Here is a 16,015-nt window from a genome sequence, read left to right as displayed (position 1 = left end):
TGCTGTTTCTAATTAGCTTCTCATTGAAACCCTGTCCTGGTCCCACAGGCCTCTTCTCTGCACAGCATTAAACACAGCCCTGCCCCGTCTGCAGCTGACCCCTTCTAAAGAAAAAAAGTTGCAATGCAAAACAGTGTAAGATTTTTTTTTTAACTGCTAGTTTTTTGTTTGGTTTTTGTTGACTCGACTCTATGTACTTGTTCTTTAAACTACTGGAGTTTAAACTATTGAACTGCCACGGGTGTCTTCAGGTCATAAGTCCCATCCACTGCTGAAAAGTAGCACAGAAATTTAAAACAGACTCTTGGTGCACCACGTACATATTTTTTCCCAAATGTGTGTGATGCAATTTATATAAAATGATAATTGTTCAGAATTCACATCAGATGGGAACTGCTGGAATTATAACACGTTATGATGCAGGAGAAAGGGGCATGAAAAATTGTGAGGCAAAGAGGTATCTCACTAAGCAGAGGTGTTTTTATGCCAGCAGGCACCCCAGGGTGGGGGCAGTCTGGAGAACGCATTTGGAGACTAGGCAGGGATTGAAACCCCGGAGAAGGGCCACTGCGGGCGGGGGCGGTCAGGACGTTGCAGCACGGATTCTGGACCTTCCTTCTTGCTCCTAGGCGCTCTGCGGGCTTTGAGTTTTGTTGTTGTCGAGTTCTCCAAATCACAGACTTTCTTTTTTTTAAACATGTAATTGACTTATAACATTAGTTTTAGGTGTACAACATAATGATCTGATACTTGTACACACTGCAAAATGATCACCAATAGGTCTAGTTAGCATGTATCACCTCACACAGTTACAGATTTGTTCTTATGATGAGAACCTTTAAAATCTACTGTCTTACTAGCTTTTGCATACACAGTACAGTATTATTAACTACGGTCACCTGTTTATAACTGGAAGTTTGTACCTTTTGACCACCTTCGTTTTTTTAAATAGATCTTTATTGGAGTATAATTGCTTCACAATACTGTGCTAGTTTCTGTTGTACACCAAAGTGAATCAGCCATATGCATACATATGTCCCCATATCCCCTCCCTCTTGAGCCTCCCTCCCACCCTCCTTAACCCACCTCTCTAGGTCATTGCAAAGCACCAAGCTGATCTCCCTGTGCTGTGCTGCTGCTTCCTACTAGCTAACTGTTTTACGTTTGGTAGTGCATATATGTCGATGCTACTCTTACTTTGCCCCAGCTTCCGCCTCCCACCCGATGTCCTCACGTCCATTCTCTATGTCTACCTCTTTATTCCTGCCCTGCAACTAGGTTCATCAGTACCATTTTTTTTTTTTTTAGATTCCATATATATATGTTAGCACACAGTATTTGTTTTTCTCTTTCTGACTTACTTCACTCTGTATGACAGACTCTAGGTCCATCCACCTCACGACAAATAACTCAGTTTCGTTTCTTTTTATGTTTTCTTTTGTATATATGTGACACATCTTCTTTATCCATTCATCTGTCGATGGACATTTAGGTTGCTTCCATGTCCTGGCTGTTGTAAATAGAGCTGTAATGAACATTGTGGTACATGACTGTTTTTGTTTGTTTTTGTTTTGTGGTACGCGGGCCTCTCACTGTTGTGGCCTCTCCCGTTGTGGAGCACAGGCTCCGGATGCACAGGCTCAGCAGCCATGGCTCACGGGCCTAGCCGCTCCGTGGCATGTGGGATCCTCCCGGACCGGGGCACGAACCCGCGTCCCCTGCATCGGCAGGCGGACTCTCAACCACTGCGCCACCAGGGAAGCCCTATGACTGTTTTTGAATTATGGTTTTCTCAGGGTATATGTCCAGTAGTGGGATTGCTGGGTTATATGGTAGTTCTATTTTTAGTTTTTTAAGGAACCTCCATACTGTTTTCCATAGTGGTTGTTATCAACTTACATTCCCACCAACAGTGCAGGAGGGTTCCCTTTTCACCACACCCTTTCCAGCATTTACTGTTTCTAGATATTTTGATAATGGCAATTCTGACCCAGAGTGAGGAGATACCTCATTGTAGTTTTGATTTACATTTCTCTAATAATTAGTGATGTTGTGCATCTTTTCATGTGCCTTTTGGCCATCTGTCATCCTTGGAGAAATGTATATTTAGATCTTCCGCCCATTTTTTAATTGGATTGTTTGTTTTTTTGATATTGAGCTCCATGAGCTGTTTGTATATTTTGGAGATTAATCCTTTGTCCGTTGTTTCATTTGCAAATATTTTCTCCCATTCTGAGGGTTGTCTTTTTGTCTTGTTTGTGGTTTACTTTGCTGTGCAAAAGCTTTTAAGTCCCATTTGTTTATTTTTGTTTTTATTTCCATTACTCTAGGAGGTGGGTCAAAAAAGATCTTGCTGTGGTTTATGTCAAAGAGTGTTTTTCCTATGTTTTCCTCTAAGAGTTTTATAGTGTCTGGTCTTACATTTGGGTCTTTAATCCTTTTGGTGTGAGTTCAGTTTTTTTAGATTCCACATACAGGTGAGGTCATACAGTACTTGTCTGTCTCTGACTTATTTCACTTAACAGAATGCCCTCAAGTCATCCATGTTGTCACAAATGGCAGCATTTCCTTCTTTTTGTGACTGAGTAATATTCCACTGTATATACACCACCTCTTCTTCAGCCATGGACACTTAGGTTGTGTCCCTGTCTTGGCTGTTGTGAATAATGCTGCAATGAACAAAGAAGTCCCTATACATTTTCAACTTAGTGCTTTTACTTTCTTTGGAAAGATACGCAGGAGTGGAATTACTGGGTCATATGATAATTCTGTTTTTTATTTCTTGAGGAACCTCCATACTCTTTTCCATAGTGGCCGCACCAATTTACATTCCCACCAACTGTGCACAAGTGTTCCCTTTTCTCCACACCCTCACCAACACTTACCATCTCCTGTCATTTTGATGATGGCCATCATGGCCATTCTACCAGGTGTGAGGTTTTAATTTGCATTTCTCTGATGATTAATGATGTTGAGCATCTTTTCATGTGTCTGTTGGCCATCTGTATGTCCTCCTTGGAAAAGTGTTCAGATCCTCTGCCCATTTTTTCACAGGATTGTTAGCTGTTGTTATAACAGTTTGCTTTTTTAAGATGCTGTAAATTCAAGTTATTCAATTGTTACATCTTATGTGCTTAGTATAAATATTAATGTATTTAAAAAAGAACTAACTAGACAACAAATTGTATGATCCCATTTATGTGAAATGTCCAAAATAAGTAAATCCATAGCAAGCATAGCTCGGTGCCTCCAGGGCCTGGGGAGCGGGGGATGCAGAGTGGCTGCTCATTGGGTGCGGAGCTTTCTTTCAGGTGGTGAAATGTTCTGTGACTTAACACAGATGGTGGTCGCACACGTTGTGAATATACTGAATGCCCCTTTAAGGTTATGCACCTTAAAGTTGTTCATTTCCTGTGAATTTCACTGCAGTATCTTTACACGTATTTCTGAATGATGCAGAATCTCTGATTTAGCAGCAGTCCTTGGCATTTATAATTTTCTAAGTTTTAAAATTCCTGCTTCAATATATAAAAGATAACTAATAAGAACCTACTGTATAGCACAGGGAACTCTATTTGGTGCTCTGTAATGATCTATATGGGAATGGAGTCTAGAAGAGAGTGGACATGTGTATGGCTGATTCACTTTGCTGTACGGTAGAAACTAATACAGCATTGTAAACCAACTATACTCCAATAAAAAAATTAATTAAAAAAATTCCTGCTGCATTGTTATCGAAATATTTTAAGCTATTTAAAATCAATTTTAATACCTCACCATAAAATCTGTACGTGATAGTAACCTTTTGGTACTTGAACCTTTGAATGTTAGACTTTTAATAGGGATCACATGGTAGTGGGGGTAAGAAGTTAATAAAAATTCGGTCGTTTTAGAGCAGGTAATACTAGGTGATTTCCCCAGCTTATTTGGGAAGGGGCTGTTCTGTGTCCGAAAGAATTTACACGCTCTTACAGAAAACTCTCGTAAAAAGTGCAGGAGACGTGGTAACAGTTTCCCTACTTACAGTTTCATGTGTTTGCTTCAGGCCCTTTCTCTATGCATTTATTACAAACCTGGGATCACACTGACTGTTGTCTTGTGACATGTGTTTTTCATTTAACATCAAGGTGCCTTTTCATATTTCATTAAATAGTCCTCAGAAAAAACAATTTTTAATGATTGCATCGTGATTATGTAATTTTACCTATTTGTAAACATTTAGGATATTTACAGTTTTTCACTGTTTTAAATAATGTTGACTTTAACGTACTCAGAAATATTTTGCCTCGCTGTCCCACTTTTAAGATAAAGTCACAGCAGTGCAATTACTCTGTTCAGGGTTCCTGATACGTGTGTCCATCTTGTCCTCCAGAAGATCTGTGTCCCCAGCTCACTGAGGGAGTCCCTGTTACCATGTCTTAGCAGACGTGTTACGTGTTTCGTCTTGTACAGTTTTGTAAGTGAAAAGGCTGTTTTGCGTTTCCTTATGATCATGGATGTGTTTTACCTACTTCTGTGAATTTTGTATTCATGTTTCATTTTCTTGGTGGGGGCTACTGTTAACTGCTTTGTAAGACATCTTCCCATATTAAGAATAGTACGTCGTTGTATTTGTTGAAAAAATTGTGTAGATATTCTTAGGATGTGCGTAATTACCTATTTTTCCCTTTTCCCCTCCTTCCATTGTCTTCACGCGTGAGTGCCTCTCTTGTGTGTTGACCAGGTGACTCTGGTGAGCAGCCCTGGGGCTGCGTGTCCTCAGTCCTCACTAAGGTGCAGATCCTCTCTGGTATGTCTCTGTTCTGGCTGAAGGGAGAGCATTCCTCATGTTGTCCTTTGTTAGGCAGGGGCAGGACACACACATTGCTGTCATCATTGTATGCAGTAAATAACTAGTGGTTATTATATGTGCTTGTTTTTTTCTGCTTTTTCATTGGGTCTGATGCGTAGAAAGCAGTGCCCTTTTCTTTGAATGAAATAATTTGTTTGGCGAGGCTTGTGTGCCTCTCTGCCCTGCCTTTCTGCCACCCTATCAGTTGACATCTCAGGGGCATCTGCTTGGAGTCACTGTACAGCTGAACAGAGTAAAGGCATGTTCTTCTGGTTTACTTTGCTTTGTAAACAGTAGCTCCACTGTAACTTCTCAACTAGGTAAAGATGTTGCCCCAAAGTTGGAAGAATTAGGGACCTGTGGAGCTGGGGGCAGAGCGCCGGAAGGTGCTTCCCCAGCCTTAGGAGGCTTGTCTGTGTGCAACGCCAGCGACAGCCCAGTGTCACGAAGGACATGTAGCTCGTGTACCCTGCCCACTCTGGTTATAGGAGAAAGATTTTAGGGAACTTCGTTTAATTCTATTTGGGTGGCTGAGTACAGTGTCATGTGTGCAGTAATAATGGTTAACATTGTTTTCATTTTCATCTCTCTTCTCTTAGTTCATATTTTTACCTTGTCAAGTAGCCACCATTAAATTTTAAAGTCAGGCTCAGAATTTGAACAGTAAAACCTTTGACTTTCAAAAGGTCTACTATCTAGGGAAGACTGCTTTCCTAATTATGAGTCAAATGACAATCGAAACAAGTTTTAAGGACCATAAAAAAATAGTAGAAAATTTCAACGAGAGTGGTTTCAGTGTTTAATTATGACTTTGTATAGATGGCAGTCGGCTGTCATTTTTTTTCCCCCAACATTAAGACCACTTGTGTAATTTCCACAGAATACAGATATCTAGCATAGAAGATTCTTATTAGGTCTTCTTCCTACTGAAAACATCTGTTAAGAAAAAGTCATATTCCTGATTTAGTTTTGCCTAACGTGGGATAATCAGCATTATCTTTTCTGTAAGGGGAACTGGCATTTTCCCTTCGTAGACACCTGATTCATTTTTCTGTGTCTGTGCAACTTACAGGTGTTCTCTGTTGCAGGCAACAATTCTTACCTCTTCAATAACAATTTTAAAAAACAAAAAGTTCTACCTTACACATCAGCACAGAAGTCAAGGGAAGAAATTGAAAATAACGATTTCAGTCCTCGTTTGCATGTTCTGGGCTACAGAATGGCTCAGAACTAGCTGTGTTGGAAATACCCAGAGTAAAACTTTCAGAAATTATGATGGTAATGGTCCTGTTTTCCTCTTCTTTCCTTAAATTTCTTAGGCAATCGCATTCGCACTAACCACCTGAAATCATTATGTATTAATGCTGTTTGGGTTGAAAAACCAGGGGAAAGCTCTCCAGTCTGAGGGAAGCAGTGCATTTCTGTGCCGTCACCTTCATCTCTTTTCTGTATCTTAAGGCAAAACGGTGGCCCTTCCCACCGAACCCTCCATTTTATTTACTGTTTGATTAGTAAAGAAAAGTGCAAAAGTTGGGAGTTTCGAAGGCGTGCACATTATTGAAATTGTGCTAGCTCATCCTTCTCTTAGTTATTTAGATGAAGGTGCTTCCCCCCCGCCCCCGCCCCCAGCCCCGGCACGCGGGCCTCTCACTGTGGTGGCCTCTCTCGTTGCGGAGCACAGGCTCCGGACGCGCAGGCTCAGCGGCCATGGCCCACCGGCCCAGCCGCTCCGCGGCATGTGGGATCCTCCCGGACCGGGACACGAACCCGTGTCCCCTGCATCGGCAGGCGGACTCTAAACCACTGTGCCACCAGGGAAGCCCGAAGGTGCTTTTTAAGGTACCACTTTTATCAAAGATTAAATCTAAGAGTGATGTTGCCTCTCTGCTCCGGTCTGCTCTCCAGATTATCTCCCAAAGACTACAAATTAGATCCGTCATCGGGGCCAAGCCTTTACCTGTTCTGATCCCCACTGTGTGTCTTAATGTGAGTGTGTGTCTGCATCCGTTCATTGATTGTACAGATGAGAAGATGAACTTGTAGCTGGGGTGTAAGTCACCCAGCTGTCTGGCACTATGTGCTGAATAGAGAACGTGGAATCTTTACTCAGAGGCGTGGTCTTGCTTTACTGTGTGTTGACTGAACTTCTTGGCCCCTCGCAGGAGACCCCTGTGCTCGGCAGGATAGAGAAACAGAAGCGCAGGGCGGAGGAGGAGGAGCGCCAGATCCTCCTGGCGGTGCAGAAGAAGGAGCAGGAGCAGCTGCTGAAGGAGGAGAGGAAACGGGAGCTGGAGGAAAGGGTCAAGGCCGTGGAAGGTAGGAGGGCTCTGCCCAGGGCTCCGGCAGCAGGGCTGTCTGGGGGGGGGGGGGGGGGGCGTGTCCCTGGAGCCCTGCCGTCTGGCTGGCTCGGGGCCGGCCCGGCAGTGCCCTCGCCCTTGCCGTCCTGGGGTCCTTCCGTCCCCGCCTTCACTCTCGGCTCCGCTGCATCCCCGTGTGCAGTTGAAAAAAGGTGACTCTCGCAGAAGTAACCTTACACACAGAGGAGATGTACTTAAGAAAAGCCTCGCTCTGCCCCGGTGTGTGCGGGCGTGCGGGGTTTCTAACCTTTGTACTTAAAGCACACATGTTAGATGCAGTGGTGTTTATAAGCTGAACTTGATAAATCACTGGATAGCAGAGCATTTTGGCTTTGTTAAATACAGACCAGTATTTTAAGTAAATGTATTGAACTTTTTATTTTTTATTTATTTTTAAAATTTATTTATTTATATATGTTTGGCTACTTTGGGTCTTCGTTGCTGCGCGCGGGCTTTCTCTAGTTGTGGCGAGCGGGGGCTACTCTTCGTTGCGGTGCACGGGCTTCTCATTGCAGTGGCTTCTCTTGTTGTGGAGCACAGTCTCTGGGTGCGTGGGCTTCAGTAGTTGCGGCATGTGGGCTCAGAAGTTGTGGCACACGGGCTTAGTTGCTCCAAGGCATGTGGGATCTTCCTGGTCCAGGGCTTGCACCCGTGTCCCCTGCATTGGCAGGCGGGTTCTTAACCACTGCGCCACCAGGGAAGTCCTATTGAACTTTTTTAAAGTTTAAATAAAATAGCATAACACGGATTTCGCTTTTTTTGTTTTTCTTTCCCCCAGCCACACTGCATGGCTTGTAGGATCTTAGTTCGCTGACCTGGGATAAAACCTGGGCCCTGGCAGTGGAAGCGCCAAGTCCTAACCACTGGACCACTGGGAAAGTCCCAGATTTGGCTTTTTAATGCAGTGTTAACATGCAAACTTTAAACACATTTTGGCTGTAAAATTTAAAGGATTCTGGCCTTATGTGATTTCCCCTCTCATTCCTAGGGTATTGCCTTCTGATTTTTTCTTTTTTTATAAATTAATTAATTAATTTATTTTTGGCTATGTTGCGTCTTCGTTGCTGCGCGCGGGCTTTCTCTAGTTGAGGTGAACAGGGGCTACTCTTCGTTGCGATGCCTGGGCTTCTCATTTTGGTGGCTTCTCTTGTTGAGGAACATGGGGTCTAGGTGCGTGGGCTTCAGTAGTTGTGGCACGTGGGCTCAGTAGTTGTGGCTCGTGGGCTCTAGAGCGCAGGCTCAGTAGTTGTGGTGCACGGGCTTAGTTGCTCTGCGGCATGTGGGATCTTCCTGGACCAGGGCTCGAACCCGTGTCCCCTGCATTAGCAGGTGGATTCTTAACCACTGCGCCACCAGGGAAGCCCTGCCTTCTGATTCTTAATAGGCTAACCCTATTCTGACCTTGATCATTTCTTCATTCTAGAATGCTTAGTGCATTTAATCTACTAATGTAGCCTGTGCCACATTTGGTGGTATATCATACGTTGAGATTTTGCGTAATTTATTTCCAGTGCTAGATTTAAATTCCTCAAAATAGTAACTATGCTTTTATTTCTTTATATTTTTCAATAGAGTTCTGTAATTTTCAATGGAGTTCTTATTAGGTACCATTGTCATTTGACTTTTTTCTAAGTTGAAGTATGATTGGCATACACCATTCCCTTATTTTCAGGAGTAAACACAATTCGACATTTATGTACATTGCAAAATGGTCACCACAATAAGTTAAGAATTTGATTTCTTGTAATGAGAGTAGCTTTCACATACACAGTACAGTGTTATGGACTGTGGTCACCACAGTGTACATCACATCCCCGGGACTGACTTGTTTTGTCACTGGTAGTTTGCACCTCTTGACACCGTCACCCATTTCGCCCACCCCGGCCCCCCTTCTTTGTGTTCTCTTTATCTGCGAGTTTGGTGTTGTTTTGTTTTGTTTTGGAGGTAGATAACGGTAATGGTTGTACAACACTGTGAATGTACCTAATGCTACTGAATCATATACGTAAAGTGGTTATAAAGGTACATTTTTATATTTCTCACTAAAATTTTTAAAAAGCAAAAAGAAAAGGAAAAGTCCAAATAAATATACTGCTATTTATTAGGATTGTCTTTGTATAAAAAGGATGTTACAAGACTGGAGTCTGACAGATACTCATGCTAAGTGAAATGAGCCCATATGGAAGGGGACATTGAGACTTCCTTGTTCTCAGTGTGGTTGATGCGAAACCTAAAAATTCTTCTTGCCTCAATTATGTGGAGATTCTATTTGTTATTCAGTATAATACTTTGTCTGATATTGTGTAAATACCCTTTTTAAGAACATTTTTGAAATCTTAACCAAGTAAGGAAAATTATCAGAAGCTGCTTTTAGGGGGATTAAAAACAGCAGTAAGTGAAACAGACTGTCAGATCGAATTGTGGGTGTGGAGTGGTCCGTCTAGGGAATCTCTGCCCCGGGAAGGATGACCATGGATAAACCTGTGCTGAAGAGGAATAGACATGAGGAGGCACCACTGTGAGCAGCGGTTAGTAGGTGGCAGCAGACAAAATAGAAAAATATTTAGCATTATCAGGTATAAAAAAGAAGAAATTGGAAACATCAGGAAGAAATAACCTTGAGGAAAGTACAGGCAGATTCAAAGGAAACAAATATTGAAGGAACTTCTAGAAATGTAAATATGGTAATTGGAATAATAACTTGATAACTGGGCTCTAAAGCTTAGTTAGACCTGAGGAGAGAACCACACTGGAAGAGCTGCGTGGGGCTTGTGCAGAATGCATCACGGAGATAAAGGGGACGTGGCGGGAGAAGTCGCCTCTGGTCCATCGTTTAGTGTGCGGTCACAGAGATGCCTCAGTGGAGAACTTCACGTGGGTCTTTGTTTTAATGCAAGTTAGAGAAATACAAAAGCTGAAAGGGTGTGAGGCAGGGGGAATAAAGAGAAGGGTTGGGGTCATCAGACCCGCAGGTGAGGAGGGGCTCGCAAGCTGGATGTTAGTCTCAGGGCAGGCGCCAGCCCGGTTCTGGAACTGCCAGCTGTGCCTTCCCAGTGATGGACGTCTTCCTAAGGAGGGACAAGCTGGTGGGCTGTTTAAGAGCACCCAGTGGGGGAGAAATCCATCCCCCCCCCCCCCACTCCCCGCCGTCTCCTGTCCCCTCTAGTGCTCCCTGTGGCGGAATATTAAGCCGGCAGAGAGTGGGGAAACTGCTTGATAATGGACTCACGGGCCCCAGACCAGAGCTGCAGGGGGTGTCTGTCCACTGTTGTAAAATGGAAGGATCAAGTGATGGGGCAGAGGAAATATTAGATATGAATGGTTGAGAGATGAGATACAAACTGGATAGAATACAGACCCAAGGGACCGAATCATGGAACACATGGCCCATTTCCAGTCGGGAAAAGAGAATGTTCTGTAACAGAGACAGCAGACTTCTCAGGAGCAGCAGTAGGGTTCAGGAGGAAATGGGATTGGATTTTGTGTTAGTTTCCTAGGGCTTCCATAACAAATTACCACAACTAGGTGGTTTAAAACAGCAGAAAGTAAGTGTCTCACAGCTCTAGCGGCTGGAAGTCTGAAATCTGGGTGTTGGTGAGGCTCTGGGGTCATACTCTCCTGTGCTGCTTCTAGCTTCTGGTGGTTCCTGTGTTCCTTCTTTTCTGGTTTCCTCTGGGAACTTCCTTAAACCAATATCTATTTTCTTAAATGTAAGCAAACATTCTACTTAATATGGAAACATCAGAAGGGTTCCCTTTTTGTTTTTTTTTTTTTTTTAATTTTATTTATTTTATACAGCAGATTCTTCACCCCCAGGGCACAGCAAAAGACTATAGACCAGGAGCTCGGTCTTTCTGGTGGAGACTTATTAGCTGATCACCATGGCTGCGGCCTGAGGGGTAGGTTTGTAATTAAGCCTGCATCTAGGGGCCCCCGAATCCTTTCCAGAGATGTCAGAGGGCGGGCCCTCCAGAGCCCAAATTTCTTGGAGGGAGGCTTTACGTGCATCTGACACCCATGGTTCACACCTTGAACACCTGGCTCTGGTGGCCAGAGGGGCTTGTATTCCTGGGTCCCACAGGACCGTGGTGAGCGGAGGGCCAGTTTGGGACAGGCTGGCACACTCCATGCTGTCACGTGATGGAGGCCACCCTGCTTGTCCTGGAGCGTCAGCCTGAGGGACAGGCTTAGGTTGGGTGTGCAGAGCTGCTCTCATAGGTTGGAGGCTGTGAGTGCCTGCTGTCTCCCACTTGCCCTGAGGTGGGCCCCCGGAAGAGAGTTTATACACTTGTCTGTGACTGCCACTCAGGGGTCACTGCAGGTCCCTGACTGGTGGCCAGTGGGACTCAGGCTTGCAGTTGCTCACAGCCCTGTATGTTTGTGAACTTTAGAGGAAAGTGTCCAGTCAGTCTGAATCTGGGTTCTGAGACCCTCCCCTTTGGGACACTGACAGGTCTTGGCACACCCTCAACTGCTGGGAGCCACTGAAATACATCAGGCTGCCTGGACAAGCACAGCGATTTGAGAGACGACCAAGAGCTGGGAAGAGCTAAACAAAAAGGCTCATCTCCCACATGAGGCCCCGCCTTCAAGACTGGGAGAGGCGGTTGTTTCCTTTTCTGCACAGAAGTCAACAGAGTCCAGCAAAATGAAGAAACAGAGGGGGCTTCCCTGGTGGCACAGTGGTTGAGAGTCCGCCTGCCGATGCAGGGGACGCGGGTTCGTGCCCCGGTCCGGGAAGATCCCACATGCCGCGAAGCGGCTGGGCCCGTGAGCCATGGCCACTGGGCCTGCGCGTCCGGAGCCTGTGCTCCGCAACGGGAGAGGCCACAGCAGTGAGAGGCCCGCGTACCGCAAAAAGAAACAGAGGAATATGTTCCAAATGAAAGAACAGATTACAACCTCAGAAAAAAGCCTTAATGAGACAGAACTAATTTACTTGATAAAGAGCTAAAGTAATGGTTATAAAGATGCTCACCAAACTGGGGAAAAGAATGCATGAACACGTGAGAACTTCAACAGAGAAGGAAAATATTTGAAAGTGCCAAAGAGAAGTCTCAGCTGAAGAATGCAATAACCAAAATGACTGAGATACAATAACCAAAATGGCGGAGACTCGATGGTTGAAAACTTCCTGACCTTTGGGAAGGAAACAGACATCCAAGAACTCAAAGAGACCCACACCAAGGCACATTATAGCTCAGTTGTCCAAAGTTAAAGACAAGGAGAGAAAAACAACTTGTCACATACAAAGGAAACCCCACCCTCTCCCCATAAGAACGTGAGCAGATTTTTCAGCAAAACTTTGCAGGCATGATATAGTCAAAGTTCTGAAGGAAAAACTTATAACCAAGAATTCTCTCCCTGGTAAAGACATCGTTCAGATTAGAGACATTAAGAGCTTTGCATTTAAGCAAAAGTGTAGGAGTTCATCGCCACTTGTAAGAAATGTTGAAGGAACTTTGTTAAATTAAAAAGAAAGGGCACTTATTAGTAACAGGGACACATGAAAGGATAAATCTCACTGGAAAAGTAAATACATAATAAAGGTGGTGGATTAATTGCCTATAAAGCTAGTATGAAGGTTAAAAGACAAAAGTAGTAACAATAACTATGATTATAATAATTAAAGGATAAACAAGATAAAAAGATGTGAAACATGACATCAAAAGTATAAAACATGGGAGTGGAGAGTAAAAATGATGAGCTTAGAATGGGGTTGAATTTAAGTTGTTACAACTTAAAACAGACTGTTGTAGATGTAAGTTATTATATGTAAGTCTCATGGTAACCACAACGCAAAAACCTACAGTAAATACACGATAAAGAGAAATGAATTATAAGCATATCACTAAAAATAGTTATCAAACCACAAAGGAAGGGAGCAAGAGAAGAAAGAAACAAACTACAAAAGCAGCCACAAAGCAGTTAGCAGAATGGCAATAAGTACATACCTACTGATAGTTACTTTAAATGTAAATGGGCTGAATTCTCCTGTCAAAAGACACAGAGTGGCTGAATGGATAAAGAAAAAACAAGATCCATCTATATTCTTTTTTTTTTTTAACATCTTTATTGGGGTATAATTGCTTTACAATGATCCATCTATATTCTGCCTACAAGAAACTCACTTTAGATGTAAGGACACACACAGACTAAAGTGAAGGGATGGAAAAAGATACCCATGCAGATGGAAACCACAAGAAAATCTGGAGTAGCTGTCCATATATAAGACAGAATAAACTTCAAAACGAAGACTGTAGTAAGAGATAGAGAGGAGCTATATATAACGAAAAAGGGGTCAGTCTTCAAGAAGATATAACATTTGCCAGTATTTATGCACCCAGCAGAAGAGTATGTAACTATATAAAGGAAATATTAACAGACTTGTAGGGAGAGAGAGACAGCAAAACAATAAGAGTGGGGGCTTTAATACCCCACTGACATCAACGGACAGATTATCTAGACAGAAAATCAATAAGGAAACACAAACCTTAAAGTATATGTTAGACCAGATAGACATGGACTTCACAGATATTTGCAGAACATTCCATCTCGAAGCAACAGAATCCACATTCTTTTCAAGTGCACATGGAACGTTTCCAAGATAGATGAAACGTTAGGCCACGAAAAAATCTTAATAAATTTAATAGGATGGAAATATTTTCCATTCACACTGGTATGAAACTAGAAATTAATAACACGAAGAAAACTGGAAAATTCACAAACATGGGGAGATTAAACAATGTGCTCCTGAACAACCAATGGGTAAAAGAATATCCAAAAGAGAATCAAAATACCTTAAGACAAAAATGAAAGTGTAAGATACCAAAAATTATGGGATGCGGCAAAAGCAGTTCTAAGAAGAAAGTTTTGATAAATGCCTACCTCAAGAAAAAAGTAAAGTCTCAAATACACAAACCAACTTTACACCTCAAGGAACCAGCTAAAGAAGAACATAAAAATCCCACAGTTAGAAGGAAGGAGATAAAGATCATAGCAAAAATAAATGAAACGGAAACTAAAAAGAATAGAAAAGATCAATGAAACCAAGAGGTGATTCTTTGAAAAGATGAACAAAACTGACAGACCTTTAGCTAGACTCACAAGAAAAAAGAGGACTCCAATAAATAAAATCAGAAGTGAACACTAGATATTACAGCTGGTGCCAGAGAGATACAAAGGATCGTAAGAGACTACTGAGAACAGTTAACATTGCCAACAAACTGGACAACCTAGAAGAAATGGATAAATTTCTAGAAACATACAACTTACCAAGACTGAATCATGATGAAATAGAAAACCATAACAGATTAATTACTAGTAAGGAGATTGAATTGGTCATCAAGAAAACCTTCCTACAAACAAAAGTCTAGGACCAGTCCAGGAATATACAATGCAGAAATGACAGTCTCTTCAATAAATGGTTTTGGAAAAACTGGACCACCGGGGCTTCCCTGGTGGTGCAGTGGTTAAGAATCTGCCTTCCAACACAGTGAACACAGGATCGATCCCTCCCTGGTCAGGGAACTCTAGATCCCACATGCATGCTGCAACTAAGAGTTCACGTGCCACAACTAAGGAGCCCACTGGCTTCAACTAAGACCTGGTACAGCCAAAAAAAAACAAAAAACAAAAAACAAAACTGGACCACTGCTTCACCCCATACACAAAAATTAACTCAAAATGACATACAGACTTGAATGTAACACCTGAAACCATAAAACTCCTGGAAGAAAACATAGGCAGTAAGCTTCTTGACATCTGTCTTGGCGATGGTTTTTTGGATCTTACTACAAAGGCAAAAGCCACAAAAGCAGAAATAAACAAGTGGGCCTACAGCAAACGAAATAGCTTCTGCACAGCAAAGGAAACCATACACAAAATGAAAAGACAACCTACTGATTGGGGGAAGATATTTGCAAATCATATACCTAATAAAGTCTTAATACCCCAAGCAGGTAAAGAACTTATACAAGTCAATAGCAAAAATCCCCCCAAAAAACAAAACCACCAAGCCCAAACAATCCAATTAAAAAATGGAGGACCTTGGGACTTCCCTTGTGGCGCAGCGGTTACGAATCCACCTGCCAACGCAGGGGACATGAGTTTGATCCCTGGTCCAGGAAGATCCCACGTGCTGCAGAGCAAGTAAGCCCGTGCACCACAACTATTGAGCCTGTGTTCTAGAGCCCATGAGCCACAACTACTGAGCCCACGTGCCACAACTACTGAAGCCCATGTGCCTAGAGCCCGTGCTCTGCAGCAAGAGAAACCACGGCAATGAGAAGCTCGCGCACTGCAACGAAGAGTAGCCCCTGCTCACCACAACTAGAGAAAGCCCGTGTGCAGCAACGAAGACCCAACGCAACCAATAAATAAACAAATTTATTTTAAAAAAAAAAAGGAGGACCCGAATAGGCATTTTCCCCAAGAAGACATAGAAAAGATGCTCAATGTCAAGTCAAAACCACAATGAGATACCACCTCACACCTGTCAGAATGGCTAGTATCAAAAAGACAAGCGATAACCAGTGTTGGCGAGGATGTGGATTAGAGCAAAACCTCGTGCACTGTTGGTGGGAATGTAAGTTGGTGCAGCCACTATGGAGATTTCTCAAAAAACGAAAAATAGAACTACCATATGATCCAGGAATTCCATTTCTGGGTATTTATCTGAAGAAAACAAAACTAATTATAATAAAAGATACATGTACACCCATGTTCATAGCAAGATGTATAATAGGCAAGATACGGAAGCCACCTAAGTGCCCATCACTAGATGGATAAAGAAGAGTTGGTGCACACACAATGGAGTAATGTTTAG

The 16,015-nt window shown here is 42.8% G+C and overlaps 1 protein-coding gene across 6 annotated transcripts in view; it reads left to right on the top strand.

The window, feature by feature from the left end:
• CECR2 (CECR2 histone acetyl-lysine reader) overlaps positions 1 to 16,015 on the top strand; it is a 154,634-nt gene that overhangs the window by 120,219 nt on the left and 18,400 nt on the right. For all 6 annotated transcript variants that reach the window (XM_027093396.1, XM_027093395.1, XM_027093400.1 and 3 more), the window contains exon 8: positions 6,994 to 7,147. In XM_027093396.1, the coding sequence (XP_026949197.1) occupies positions 6,994 to 7,147 (154 nt within the window). The remainder of the gene's footprint in view (positions 1 to 6,993; positions 7,148 to 16,015) is intronic.

The sequence above is a fragment of the Aethalodelphis obliquidens genome, unplaced genomic scaffold (genome assembly GCF_003676395.1).
Source record: "Aethalodelphis obliquidens isolate GAN/ISIS:26980383/991018 unplaced genomic scaffold, ASM367639v1 scaffold83, whole genome shotgun sequence".
In the NCBI taxonomy this organism is placed as follows: domain Eukaryota; kingdom Metazoa; phylum Chordata; class Mammalia; order Artiodactyla; family Delphinidae; genus Aethalodelphis; species Aethalodelphis obliquidens.
Note: the sequence above shows the minus strand (reverse complement) of the source record. Positions and strands in the feature narration are given on the sequence as shown.